The 12,462-nt window shown below is 32.4% G+C and overlaps 3 protein-coding genes across 5 annotated transcripts in view; 2 read left to right on the top strand and 1 right to left on the bottom strand.

Annotated features, from left to right (window-relative positions):
- LOC107369321 (uncharacterized) overlaps window positions 1-10,505 on the top strand; it is a 36,566-nt gene extending 26,061 nt beyond the window's left edge. The window contains exons 1-10 of one of the 3 annotated variants that reach the window (XM_015937285.3): window positions 8,433-8,562; window positions 8,628-8,711; window positions 8,779-8,850; window positions 8,917-9,114; window positions 9,192-9,365; window positions 9,438-9,512; window positions 9,601-9,696; window positions 9,789-9,881; window positions 9,971-10,066; window positions 10,161-10,505. In XM_015937285.3, coding sequence (XP_015792771.1) covers window positions 8,523-8,562; window positions 8,628-8,711; window positions 8,779-8,850; window positions 8,917-9,114; window positions 9,192-9,365; window positions 9,438-9,512; window positions 9,601-9,696; window positions 9,789-9,881; window positions 9,971-10,066; window positions 10,161-10,306 — 1,074 coding nt within the window. In that variant the 5' untranslated portion in view covers window positions 8,433-8,522 and the 3' untranslated portion in view covers window positions 10,307-10,505. Of the gene's footprint in view, window positions 1-8,432; window positions 8,563-8,627; window positions 8,712-8,778; window positions 8,851-8,916; window positions 9,115-9,191; window positions 9,366-9,437; window positions 9,513-9,600; window positions 9,697-9,788; window positions 9,882-9,970; window positions 10,067-10,160 lie in introns of those variants that run through there. The other 2 variants (XM_089269708.1, XM_089269707.1) reach the window with 2 other exon arrangements.
- On the bottom strand, window positions 1,108-1,912 carry LOC107369373 (apolipoprotein D-like). The gene is made up of 3 exons (XM_089268700.1): window positions 1,679-1,912; window positions 1,384-1,594; window positions 1,108-1,304 (listed from the first exon to the last, which is right to left on the bottom strand). The coding sequence occupies exons 1-3, from the start codon at window positions 1,832-1,834 to the stop codon at window positions 1,108-1,110; spliced, it is 564 nt and encodes a 187-aa protein (XP_089124826.1). The 5' UTR covers window positions 1,835-1,912.
- LOC107369326 (crustapain-like) lies at window positions 5,140-6,514 on the top strand. The gene is made up of 4 exons (XM_015937289.3): window positions 5,140-5,320; window positions 5,399-5,551; window positions 5,639-6,177; window positions 6,237-6,514. The coding sequence occupies exons 1-4, from the start codon at window positions 5,234-5,236 to the stop codon at window positions 6,445-6,447; spliced, it is 990 nt and encodes a 329-aa protein (XP_015792775.2). The 5' UTR covers window positions 5,140-5,233; the 3' UTR covers window positions 6,448-6,514.
- Window positions 10,506-12,462: the final 1,957 nt, after the last annotated feature.

Raw genomic sequence — 12,462 nt, 5'->3', positions numbered from 1 at the left:
CGACAAAAAATAGGAAACCTGTCCTCAGAATCTCATGACCTCTGAGAAATTCATGAAATAGAGACTGGGGGAAAAAATGTAGAATCAGTATTCAATAACATTGAGAGGGGGGGAAAAACTTTTTGTTATTTAGGTTGATGGTTGATTGTTGGACCAGGATTTTATGTAAAACTTTGTCATTTGAGTAAAGAGGAAAGAGGGGACCGACTTTTTTCACCAGTTTTTTATCATCTTTTCACCGTATTGTCCACCATATTGTCCACCACTCAATCCAACACATGGACAATACCGTGAAAAGACGGTTAGCATGGGTGGTTAAAAGAAATTTACGATCAGTCATGATCGTGTCTCAGCTTGTTATTATTAATAGAAATGGATTGATTTAGGCCGTCGTGAGATAGGTTAGTTTTACCCTACTGATGACTTGTCGTTGCAAAAGGAATCCTGCTCAGTACGAAAGAAACCGCAGGTTCGGACAAATAATACAGGTGACTGCTCGACTGAGGGAATAAGTTGGTTTATTTTGGTAAAGGTCATACATTTTGCTGAAATAACTAACGGTGACTTGACAGCTCATTTGCAGTCTCTTTGATATTCAGCCTTAGATAATTTGCTGAAGTAAACCGAGATCAAATGACGGTTAAAAACTATTAGACTTGCAACTATGAAACAAATAAAACAGCTAAATTGCAGCGAAAAAGGCCTAAATAAGCTTAAATTATAAAGCTAAAGACTTTATGGTTAGACTCATTTCTTTGGCTAAAGTTCCATTGGGTTATTGATGAGAGATAACAATGCAATTTATGTTGAGTTTGAAGCATCTTTTTTAAGCTAGGCAATGAATGATAATATTTCACATTGATGTAACTTACACTAGAAAATAAGATGATAATTTGACCAGATTTTTATTTCAATTTGTAATTCAGCAAAAAAATCGACTGATAATATTATTTCGTTTGTTTTCAAAGCTCAAATGCTATTATTAAAGATAATTGATGATAGTTGTGCTACAAGGAGCATAGAGGAGATGAACTCGTGAACCATTTGAAAATGAAGGTGTTAGGTGTGCATGATTAGATCTCTTTCACAAACATGAGCTTCATGTTATTAAATAAGTTGATGAATATAATTTAATGCTAAGTAATGTTTATTATTATGCTTAGGTTTCAAAATACAGCATTTCCAACAACAAAGAGGATAATTTTTTAAAGCTTGATAGGTAAGTTTTGTTCGGAGATTAGGATCATAATTATTGTAATCAGTGTCAACAACCCAATATTGTGTAGTAAGATAATAACCGGAACCTGAATTTTAAGAAAGAAGAAATTAGATAATAATTTGAACTTTCACAGAATAATGATCAGAATTTAGTTTAAAACTTACCTAAAAAGTATTTGGCTGTGAAAACATTGTCCTGATCATATGATTTGGCAAATTGAACTCGTGAAACTGTTTTGTTAACTGAATCAAAGCCAGTGCTGTTAGTAACAAAAATACCAGTAGTTGTGTCAAACTTGTAGTCAGCTTTGATACAACGTTGACCATCTTCAAAATAAGGTTTGGTTGACTTTATTTCATACCAAGTACCGAGATACTGTTGAGAAAAGAAGACAAATCATTATTTTCATTGAAATATGAAATGAATGACTGTGTTTCATTTCAATGAAAAAAGTCTTACTTGATTGAGGTCAAATGGTTGTGGAAGTCGATTGGGTTCAGGGCATTTGCCAGGTTGAATACTTGTCTTGACTGATTTTTTGCATTCTTCACATCCAGTGGCAAAGACTAAGGCAAATGAAAAGGCGAAGACACAGAGAGCAAGAAATTGTTTCATTTTTATTGTTAACTAGTTAACTGGTTATTATGTTAAATAAACTCACAAATGATCTGTAAATGAACAACTAATAACAAATGTCGTTTCTCACTCATCTTATATACCTAAATCTCAATATTTTATCAAATTATTTCTTCTAAATTCTAACAATATGAAATAAAAAGATATGATTACAATAGATTCCCTCATTGATATATTTTGCTTTGAACAAAATTCTCAGTAATTCGTTTACAATGTTTTTTGAAATCGTTTAATTAGATTGTACAGTCAAGAAAATTCTCAACACATGAAGTGTTGATAATAACACAATAATATATTGATATCATCTGTAAAATTAAAGCGTAGCATAATAAGTTATTACTAATTGATATTTATCATTGATAGATTTCTGGGAATTTCACAGGAATGCAATAAAAGAGCCAATATTGATTTAATAATCAATCAAACGTGCCCCATATCAATTTTAGATTCAAAAACTAGTTATATTTTATCCATATCAAGCTAATGATTAAATGTTTTAATTCAGTTAAAACACTAGAAGTAAACAATACTTAATATTTGACCTAATTTAACCAATTGTTGAGACCATAATAGGAATTAAGGCTCTTGAATAAAACGCAAAATTATTAGGTTGAACAAAACCATATTCGTTATCTCTGAACTTAGCACAATTGAATCAGTGCGTTTGTTGAATTGAAATATTTCTCTGGTGGACATTTCTTGACAAAATTAGGTTTAAAGTTGAATTTTTGCTTTCTTTATTTACAGTTTAACATCATAAGACACTTTTACTCGTGCTTCTATTGAGTTAAAGCCAGCAATGAACAATCAATTTAAATAACCAAGAAAGTTTTTCTCTCAAACACAATGACCCTAAAATGGGTATTTCCGAACGTTTTTCACCTTAAAGTCTTCATTTAGACTCAGACAGAAACGTTATCATTAATTGACAAACTCAAACGGACTGATTCCTTCGACAAATTTTGTTGACTAAATTAACTCTTATTCGTTTACAATTGGGGCTGCAGTCATATTGTACATTCTTGGATTTATACTTATTATGTTTAGCTGTTTTAGCCCCGAACCTTGAGTCAAATGGGTTTTTAGCAGCATTTGATCTCGGTTTACTTGAGCCAAAATAAATCACCGGTGCACCAATACTCAATGTACTCACACTCATTGGATTTTTCAAGAGCTCAGTTTAATCAGCTCAAAAATGTTAATGTTAACTTACCCAACAATATCTCAATGAAAATAATCAGAACCAGTTTCTTGTTAAAATGAAACATTTATCAAATAGATTGGAATGTGCTTAATCAGCATATTGTTGCATATTGTTCCCTTTATTATCTAAAAACTAAAACAAGTGATTATCTTAGTTCTAGCAATGAGCACTCATAACAGAATGCATGTAATAATTTCAAGGCAGAGGTACAAAGCTCTATTTTTTCTCGACATCAAGAGCATTTCTTTCTTTTGTTGTATTGCATGATTTTACCATTCTGCATGGTAGACTCAGGAAAATTATTTGTGCAATTTTTCCTAGGGTTAGCAATTAACTCACAAAATGATCTGTTAAGTTAATTCTGAAAATTAAAGTCATGCTATGAGCAACGAAACATAAATGCAAAAACTTTGACTTTTTAAGAGTGGACACTTAGTGGGTTTTCATGTCAGCATTTTCATAGTTTGTAATATTATTGTAACGCGTATGTTTTCAGTTTTATAAATGCTTCATTTAGGAAAGATAATTGTAGTTCATTTTCCTGATGCAGAGCTGAATTTAAATTTATTCATCTATTTCATCTATTTCATATTATCTTCAATATTCATCGATCAGTTCTGTGGATGTAAAATAAGGTCAAACTCTTCAATCAACAGTTCGATGAAAAAGCTCAAAAACTATCCAAAAATGATTGAAGTTTAAACGAGTAAATTATTCACTATTTGATTGCTTTAAAGTTTAATTTTTAATAAATATTGATTTTAATAAATTCTTTGCAATAAATCTACAAAAAATCGTTACCTAATTAATCAAGAATTTCAAAGACTTGGTAAGTTTGTAGAACATAAAATGAGGTCCATTCATGTGAAAATCTGAAAAAAATCATTGAATTAACTAAACTAAGCGTTCATTGTTTAAACTTTGATAGCTTTTCTTTAGATATTTTCTCATTCAACTGATGATTAGAGTTGGACCTTATTTTTCATCCACAGAACTGGTCTATTCTGATTGTTCTGAGTGCACATTGCTAGAACTAAGCTAATCACTTGTTTTAGTTTTTAGATAATAAAGGGAACAATATGCAACAATATGCTGATTAAGCACATTCCAATCTATTTGATAAATGTTTCATTTTAACAAGAAACTGGTTCTGATTATTTTCATTGAGATATTGTTGGGTAAGTTAACATTAACATTTTTGAGCTGATTAAACTGAGCTCTTGAAAAATCCAATGAGTGTGAGTACATTGAGTATTGGTGCACCGGTGATTTATTTTGGCTCAAGTAAACCGAGATCAAATGCTGCTAAAAACCCATTTGACTCAAGGTTCGGGGCTAAAACAGCTAAACATAATAAGTATAAATCCAAGAATGTACAATATGACTGCAGCCCCAATTGTAAACGAATAAGAGTTAATTTAGTCAACAAAATTTGTCGAAGGAATCAGTCCGTTTGAGTTTGTCAATTAATGATAACATTTCTGTCTGAGTCTAAATGAAGACTTTAAGGTGAAAAACGTTCGGAAATACCCATTTTAGGGTCATTGTGTTTGAGAGAAAAACTTTCTTGGTTATTTAAATTGATTGTTCATTGCTGGCTTTAACTCAATAGAAGCACGAGTAAAAGTGTCTTATGATGTTAAACTGTAAATAAAGAAAGCAAAAATTCAACTTTAAACCTAATTTTGTCAAGAAATGTCCACCAGAGAAATATTTCAATGCAACAAATGCCCTCAATTTTCTCTCACACTACGAAAAAAGTTCCAACTCTCAGCTAAAATTAAAATTTTGCACATGTTGTTTAAATTGTTTGATAAGTTGATAGAACTACATGTTAATCAAGAGTGAATTGCTATGTATTGCAGTTAAATTAGTTATAACTAATTTTGCTGATTTTTTGAGGCAATATTGTATGTGTAACAATGGAATTATCAATTTAAATCGACAAAAATCTTGATATTTTCACATCGAAATTTTATCTTAATTCGTGCAATGAAAACTTGATTGAACTGATGATTTTTGCTGCTTTGTTTGATTTAAAACAAAGTCATTTTTATAATTATTGCTGATAATTTTATCACAATGCTATTCGATGTTTATTCACAAAACAGCATATAAAACAGAAGCTAGTGTTGCTAGAAACCATTATTATTTCTCAGCAACTACCAATCAAAATGATTCGAGCTGCATTATTCGTTGCTTTATTTGCCTTGGCCGCTGCTGCTAGCCTTTCTTTTGACTCCCAATGGGAATCATTCAAGGTAAGTTTATTTTAAGCAAAACAAACTTGAGCATGCGATTCATTAGGCACTTCTTATTCCTATTGCGATGTTCAACAGACTAAATATGGCAAATATTATGCATCAACTGCAGAAGAAACCTTCAGACGAAATGTTTTTGCCCAAAAATTGGAAGAAATAAAGGCTCACAATAGAAGAGCAGACAACAGTGAAGTTACCTACAGAAAAGGAATCAACAAGTTCTCTGATTTGGTGAGTTCAAAACTTTAAAAATTTTCGATTTATGCATCAAACAACTTTAAAAATAGCAAATAATTCAACAATTCAAATTTCTTTCAGACCGCCGAGGAATTCAAAGCAAAATATCTTGGATTCAAGCCCACTGCTCGCCAATCCACATCATTCATTCACAAAGTAAACTACACCGTCAAAGTTCCAGCCTCAGTTGACTGGCGAACCAAAGGAATCGTTAGTGAAGTCAAAAATCAACAGGAATGTGGCTCGTGCTGGGCTTTCTCTGCCATCGCTGCTATCGAATCAGTCAACGCTCAAAAAACTGGTAAACTTGTTGAACTTTCAGAACAAAACGTGTTGGATTGCTCATGGAATTACAATGGTACCGGATGTGACGGTGGTAAGATGGACTATGCTTTCTCGTATGTCATAGACAACAAGGGTATTGATACTGAAAAATCTTACCCTTACATCTCTGGTCACGGAAAAGATTATCACACATGTCGATATACTGAAGCCAACAAGGGTGGTTCAATCTCATCTTTTGTTGATATACCAGAAGCTGATGAGAATGGCCTTTTATCTGCAGTTGCTGAACGTGTTGTTTCAGTTGCCATAGATGCCATGAAACTCCAGTCTTATGAGTAAGTTAATTTTTGCATCTGAAGAAAACGAAATTTTCTCATTTTTCATCACTTTGCAGATCTGGTATTTATACTGGTGAATGTTACAGCTGGTATCAGACACTTAACCATGGGGTAGCTGTTGTTGGCTACGGCTCTGAAAACGGTACTCCATATTGGATTGTCAAGAATAGTTGGGGCACAGATTTTGGTGAATCAGGTTACTTCAGATTGTACAGAGGCAGCAACTGGTGCGGTGTTGCTGAGGCAGCTTCTTACCCAATTGTTTGAATTGTCAATAACCTTTGTATCAACCTCGACTTATTGGTATATTAAATTTTGAGCAAGGATTATTCAACCAACTGTTGTAATAATTTATTTAACACTCTTGCAGATATCGAAGTTGTAGTCAAAAAAGAGGATGCCCAATTGATTAGTGATAATTGCCCTTTTCAGATCACTTTGCAGATAATCTCTTCTTATGTACTTTTGATGTTTATTCTGAAAATACAAATCATTTTTTGATCTTAGATACCGTTCGTGAGATACTAACGAAAAAACAAAGAAACTTGAGAAATGATAGAGACGAACGTGAAAAAGACCAAGAAACACGATAAAGATTTCTGTATATAATAAATCCGTATTTGATATTGCAATAGCAAAAAAATAGCCCAAAATTGGTCAAAATATGATGAAAATGTCTTGTATATTTAAAAAATTTTGAGATACATAATAAGCAATCTACATTTGAAATAATCTTGAAAATTGAAGGGACCCAAAATAAGTAAATATCTGAAAATTTACTGTTTATACCAGCATTTCATAATCAGGTTAATTGAATTTCATTGTTTGATATTGATTGATTGGAAAAGATGTAACAGATTAATGCAGCTCTAGAATAATCCAATGAATGTGAGTACATTGAGTATTGATGCACCGGTGCTTTAATTTTGCTCAAGTAAACGAGCAAGTCAAGTCAAGTAAATGACGCTAAAACCATTTGGGCTCGAATAAGATAGTTATTATTCCTTGTTGTGAAAAGGGTTCGGGTCCAAAACAGTGAACACAATATGGTTAAAGTCCCAATTGTAAACTATTAATAAGAGTAATCATAATTGCGGAAAGCTATAGCATGAATGGCAACTTAAACAACTCAACTGGTACTTATTGAACAACTAAAAATGAAAAAACCAGAATAAGAAACCCAAAGTTAAAATCTCCAGTTTTTGTTGCATTGTTAATATTCATTTAAGGACTGAAAAACCATTCTTTAAGCAAATTTCCATTCGAGTCGAGAGTTGAACCCTTGTTAGTAGAGTAATAAAACTTGCCTAATCTGTTTAATTGAAATATTTCTCTGATGAACAATCCTTGACAATTGGGTACAAAGTTGAAACTTTTGTCTCTTTATGCACATTTGAAACACAAGATTTTTTCCAAAAAACTCTTCACTTTTGACTCGAAGACGCTTTTGCAAGTTAATCTAGCAATGAACCATGACCAAGAAAGCTTCTCCATCAAACACAATGTTCCTAAAATGTGTAAATGTTGTGGTCTTCGCTTACGCTGAGACAAAACTTTATCATTTATTAACTCAAATGGACTGATTCAATAACAAATTTTGTTGCATAAATTAACTCTTATTAGTTTACCATTGGGGCTTAAGACGTATTGTGTTTAACTGTTTAAACCCAAACCTTGATCTAACCTCAACGTCATTTGATTTCGGTTAACTTCCTAAAAATCAAAGCACCGGTGCACCAATACTCAATGTACTAAGACTCATTGGCTTCTTCTAGATTGGAAATTATCTGTTACATTTTTTCAAAGCAATGAAAATCAATAATGAATTTGGTTAACTCAAGCCATGGCTTGTTTCTCCATCAAATTATTGTGACAGAGTGATCCGTTGAAAGGGGATAATTGATCCACATGTTGATCTGTCAAGATCTAACAATGTCCAATGCATTTGACAATTTCAAACAAATTCAATAAATCAAACCATCGCAATACAAGCATACTGAAGCATCTGACTCTTGCGGACAAATAATATGAACGAGATCATATATGTCATGATTAGATATAAAGATGTCAACGGCTAATCAAGTATCAAAGTTGTCTCATAAATCTGTGACCAACACGGCTGACTTTCAAGGATTATTAAATTGATTGACAGTTCAATGTTCGGAAGATGAGTGACTGCTTAAATGTGAAGAATATGTCAATTAGATACGAAAATGCAGCTTTTAGAAGCCACAAGAATTTGTATAAAAAGAGTCGCTTTTCCATAACAATAATCATTCATTGGAATAATCCAGTTTAGAATTGTTGATCGAACGGAATTCTCATTCTCAACCTTAATCGAAATGCGATTCACCACTATCTTAGCTCTCTGCTTCATTGGAGGTAAAATATAACTCAAATTCTTGTATCAACTATCATTTCTAACCCTTTCCATCCATTCCTTACAGCTGCCTCTGCTAGCTCATTGAGCAAGCGAAGCTTCATCGACGACATCCAGAACAACACTCAAAATGCTTTCCACGCTTTTGAACGTAAGTATTTAACTTTATTGTGCTAAGCTAGTCAAATAAAGAAATATCTCTCTTATGAATTTTGCAGAATTCGGTCAAAACTTCAATGAGAAGGTCCAAGAAGCCTTTAAAAACTTATTCAACGCTTTCGGAAACAACAGTAAGTTATAAGACTATAAGACATAAGCAACAGAAAATTTAATTTTCCTCTTTCTTTTAATTGCAGAGAACCAAACAACTGAAGCTTCAGTCACTGTAACCAAGCGATCCAGCAACCCATTCGCACTGTTCGATGATCTTGGTAAAGGTGATTTAGTCGCATTTGCTCAAGACTTATTGAAAGTTCTTGCTGATGTAGCTCCTGGTCGACGAAAGCGATATGCTGCTGAAGATCTTAAAGACTTACTCAGTGCTCTCGTAAACAGTAAGTTATAAGACTCTAAGAGTATAAGATTGTAAGATGCAAGTATATTTTAATATTTCCTCTTCTCCCAATTTCAGAGAACCAATCTATTGAAGCTTCAGTCATCGTAACTAAGCGAGACAGCAACCCATTTGCACTCATTGATGATCTTGCTCAAGGTAATTTATTCGCATTTGCTCATGACTTGTTGAAAGTCCTCGCTGAAGTAGCTCCAGGTCGACGAAAGAGAGATGCTGCTGAAGACTTCAAGAGTAAGTTGTCAAATCATTTCAGTTAAAGATCAATATTCAATTAACCAATTTTTTGCGTTTTTTTCTTGTCAGAGTTCTCTGGTGATGCTAAGAACAACTCTGAAGAATCTCTCAAGAAGATCTTTTCCTTCTTTGAACAATTCAAACGTAAGTTAGCCATTATCGATGAAAATTTCAGAGTTTACTGTGTTTTAGCATGATAGATTAATTTTAAATCTAAAACTCTTATAACTAGCTCAATCCAGTGAATCATCAGATGTGTTTACTGTTGCCAAAAACAAAGCTCAAGCAGCTATTGAGAAGCTCTTAACCCTCTACGAACAATCAAAAAGTAAGTTTTCCATATTCATCAAAAAGACACTGTGTTCAAACTTGATGAATTAGTGTAAATTGTAACTGTAATGTAACTTTTATAACTATCAGAATCTAGTCAATCGTCAAATGCCTTCACTTTTGCAAAGTTCAACGTTGACGATGCTCTTTGGAAGCTCTTATCACTTATCGAACAATTAAAACGTAAGTTGACTACTATAACTGTAAAATTGACAGAATAATGTGTTCAAACATGACAAATTAACTTTTAATTTAAACTCATAAATAAATAGCCCAATCCAGTCAGTCATCAGCTGCCTTCAATGTTGCCAAGAACAGTGCTAACGATGCTCTTTGGAAGCTCATTTCCTTCTTTGGACAATTGCAACGTAAGTCAACCATTTTCAATGAAAATATTATCATTACTCACAATATAAAAACATGATCAATTAATGTGAAATTTTCAATTCTCATAATGAATAGCTCAATCTCCAAACGCTGTCACTATTGGCAAACGATCCCTCGACCCGTTTGTACTCTTCGATGATGTTCAATCAGGTGATATAGCCAAGTTTTCTTCAGACTTTTTAAAAGTTCTTGCTGAAGCAGCTGCGTTTAAAGGTTGGTGAAAGCGAGCTATTCCTGGAGACGATGCAATTCAGTCAAATGTGCTAAACAACTTTCATTAGTAATTGATTTAAATCAATCATTTATGATCACTCATGAAGCATACATAAAGATTCTGTAGTTTGAACATTTTTCTGTAATTACTTCTATCCATTTGCCATCTAAATGATCCAATAAAACCATTTATATTCAATTTGCAAATTACATGCTTCAATCTTTTATTTTGAAAACATCACAACAAAGTTTTCTTTTTAACTCAACTTACTTTAGTATTTTGATGAGTTCAAAGCAATTTACTAGCTGCATAACTAATGTTTAAATTGCATTTGATGCAAGGGCTTTGACTCAATCAATTTTCTAGTTCTTGAAAGTCATCAGTCCTAGTTTCAAGTTTATGAGACAAATTTGAAACTAAAGGGCGACCAGTTAGTAAAGTCCTCATGAGGATTCGGTAATTTCAGCAAGTTAGGGATGTCGTACCCAGACAAATAATACAGCATTTTAATCACAAATCTATTTTCTTTAATTTAATATATAATTCATTGTAATTAAATACGACGTTTTTTCTTGAATGGGCTTTGAATGAGCACAGAGTAATGACAAAAGGCTGAAACTCTCGCAACCTATTTCACCGATAGCAAGGTCAATTGAAAGTTTTGGACTGATTAGGACACAACATAAGAATCAGCATTAAAAAAGACACAATTGAGCAAAAGTTTGGATTAATTCGAAAATTTTTGAACAATTTATTCAATAAAATCGAAAAAAACATTTGCGCAAAAGTTTTTTTCCGCACTCAAGCAAGAACTCAGATTACTCAGTAGAAAAAAAATATTTTCATGCATCGAATGAAAAATTCTAATTTTTAGACTTGTATCTATTGCAATTTTCTTAAAAAAATAGATTAAATAATTCTATCATATTGCAATTAAGCTTCAAAAATGCGGACTCTATTATCAGGTCACCCTTTATTTTATACCCAATCATCTCGAATTATGTTTTCGTTCATTTTATTTCCATCCAAGAATCAAACGCTTATGCAATTGTATTTCGATAGTTTGACAATACAGTCATTAAATGAATTGATGTTAAATTTGATGTAGTATCGATTCATGCATTGCATATAACTTGGATTGCTATTTTCATGAATAATTCGATTTCTATTAAAAACGAAGACCGCATTTTGATTCTTGCAGTTCCTTTCTACTATCAATTATGAAGTCAAATACATCTTTAAAAGTAGTTTGTAAAAGTTTAAAGTCAGATTTGTTCAAATGCTGATTCAGTGCATAAATGAACATTTCATTTATTTAGTTCTGTAACAAGTCGTATTTTCAAGTTGAAACTGGCTTTTTTTAGTCATTTTTTATAACTAATCATGTATGAGTTAAGCAAATGCCTTGTGATTTGATTTTGTTTAAGGGAACCGAGATGAAATAACACTAAAAGATCATTGGACTCGAACAAGCCAGTTATGATTCTGTAAGAAGGGTTTTGATCTGAAACAGTTGAACACAATTTGGCAGAAGCCCTAATGGTAAACTAATCAGAGCGAGTTTGTGGAGTCCCAAACACTGAGTCCATTAATGCTATTAAATAAGCTCTCCGAGCAGACAGTTTTCCAGAAAATAGCTGTCAAAATGGAAACAACGTCAATTTCTTGCTCTTTTTTTCATTTATTTTATACAATTGCAATTTGAGCATTCTGCTAAATGATTTAGAGCAAATTGCCAATGAACAAAACTGGTAAAATTTATTATTTGGTTTGCAAAATCAACAAATTTTAATTTTTCAAATGATTCAATTCGATTTCAAATTGCTCTATCAAACTGAGATTCAAAATTGTTGACTTGATTCAACTCTATTGCGGTCAGATCTTTAACCTCGTGTGAATACATTATTAGAACTGAAAGTCAATGAGAGTCAAGTTTTATGGTAATATTGGTCTCAATAATTGGTTAAATAAGGTCAAGTATTAAGTTTTATTTGTTTACTTCTATTGATATAACTGAATGAATACATTTGCTCATTAGCATGATATGGATTACTCGATAAAATAAAAATGGTTTTAGATTAACTCATTGATTTGGGGTACGTTTAACTGATTGTTATATCAACATTGACTCTTTTACAGTATTTCATTCCAACGGAATTCTCA

Source organism: Tetranychus urticae, chromosome 3, assembly GCF_039701765.1.
Source record: "Tetranychus urticae isolate SD_2017Ah chromosome 3, NJAU_TeUrti_SD_1.0, whole genome shotgun sequence".
Taxonomy (NCBI): Eukaryota; Metazoa; Arthropoda; class Arachnida; order Trombidiformes; family Tetranychidae; genus Tetranychus; species Tetranychus urticae.
The sequence above is the reverse complement of the archived record's forward strand: the minus strand, read 5'-3'. Positions and strand labels throughout refer to the sequence as shown.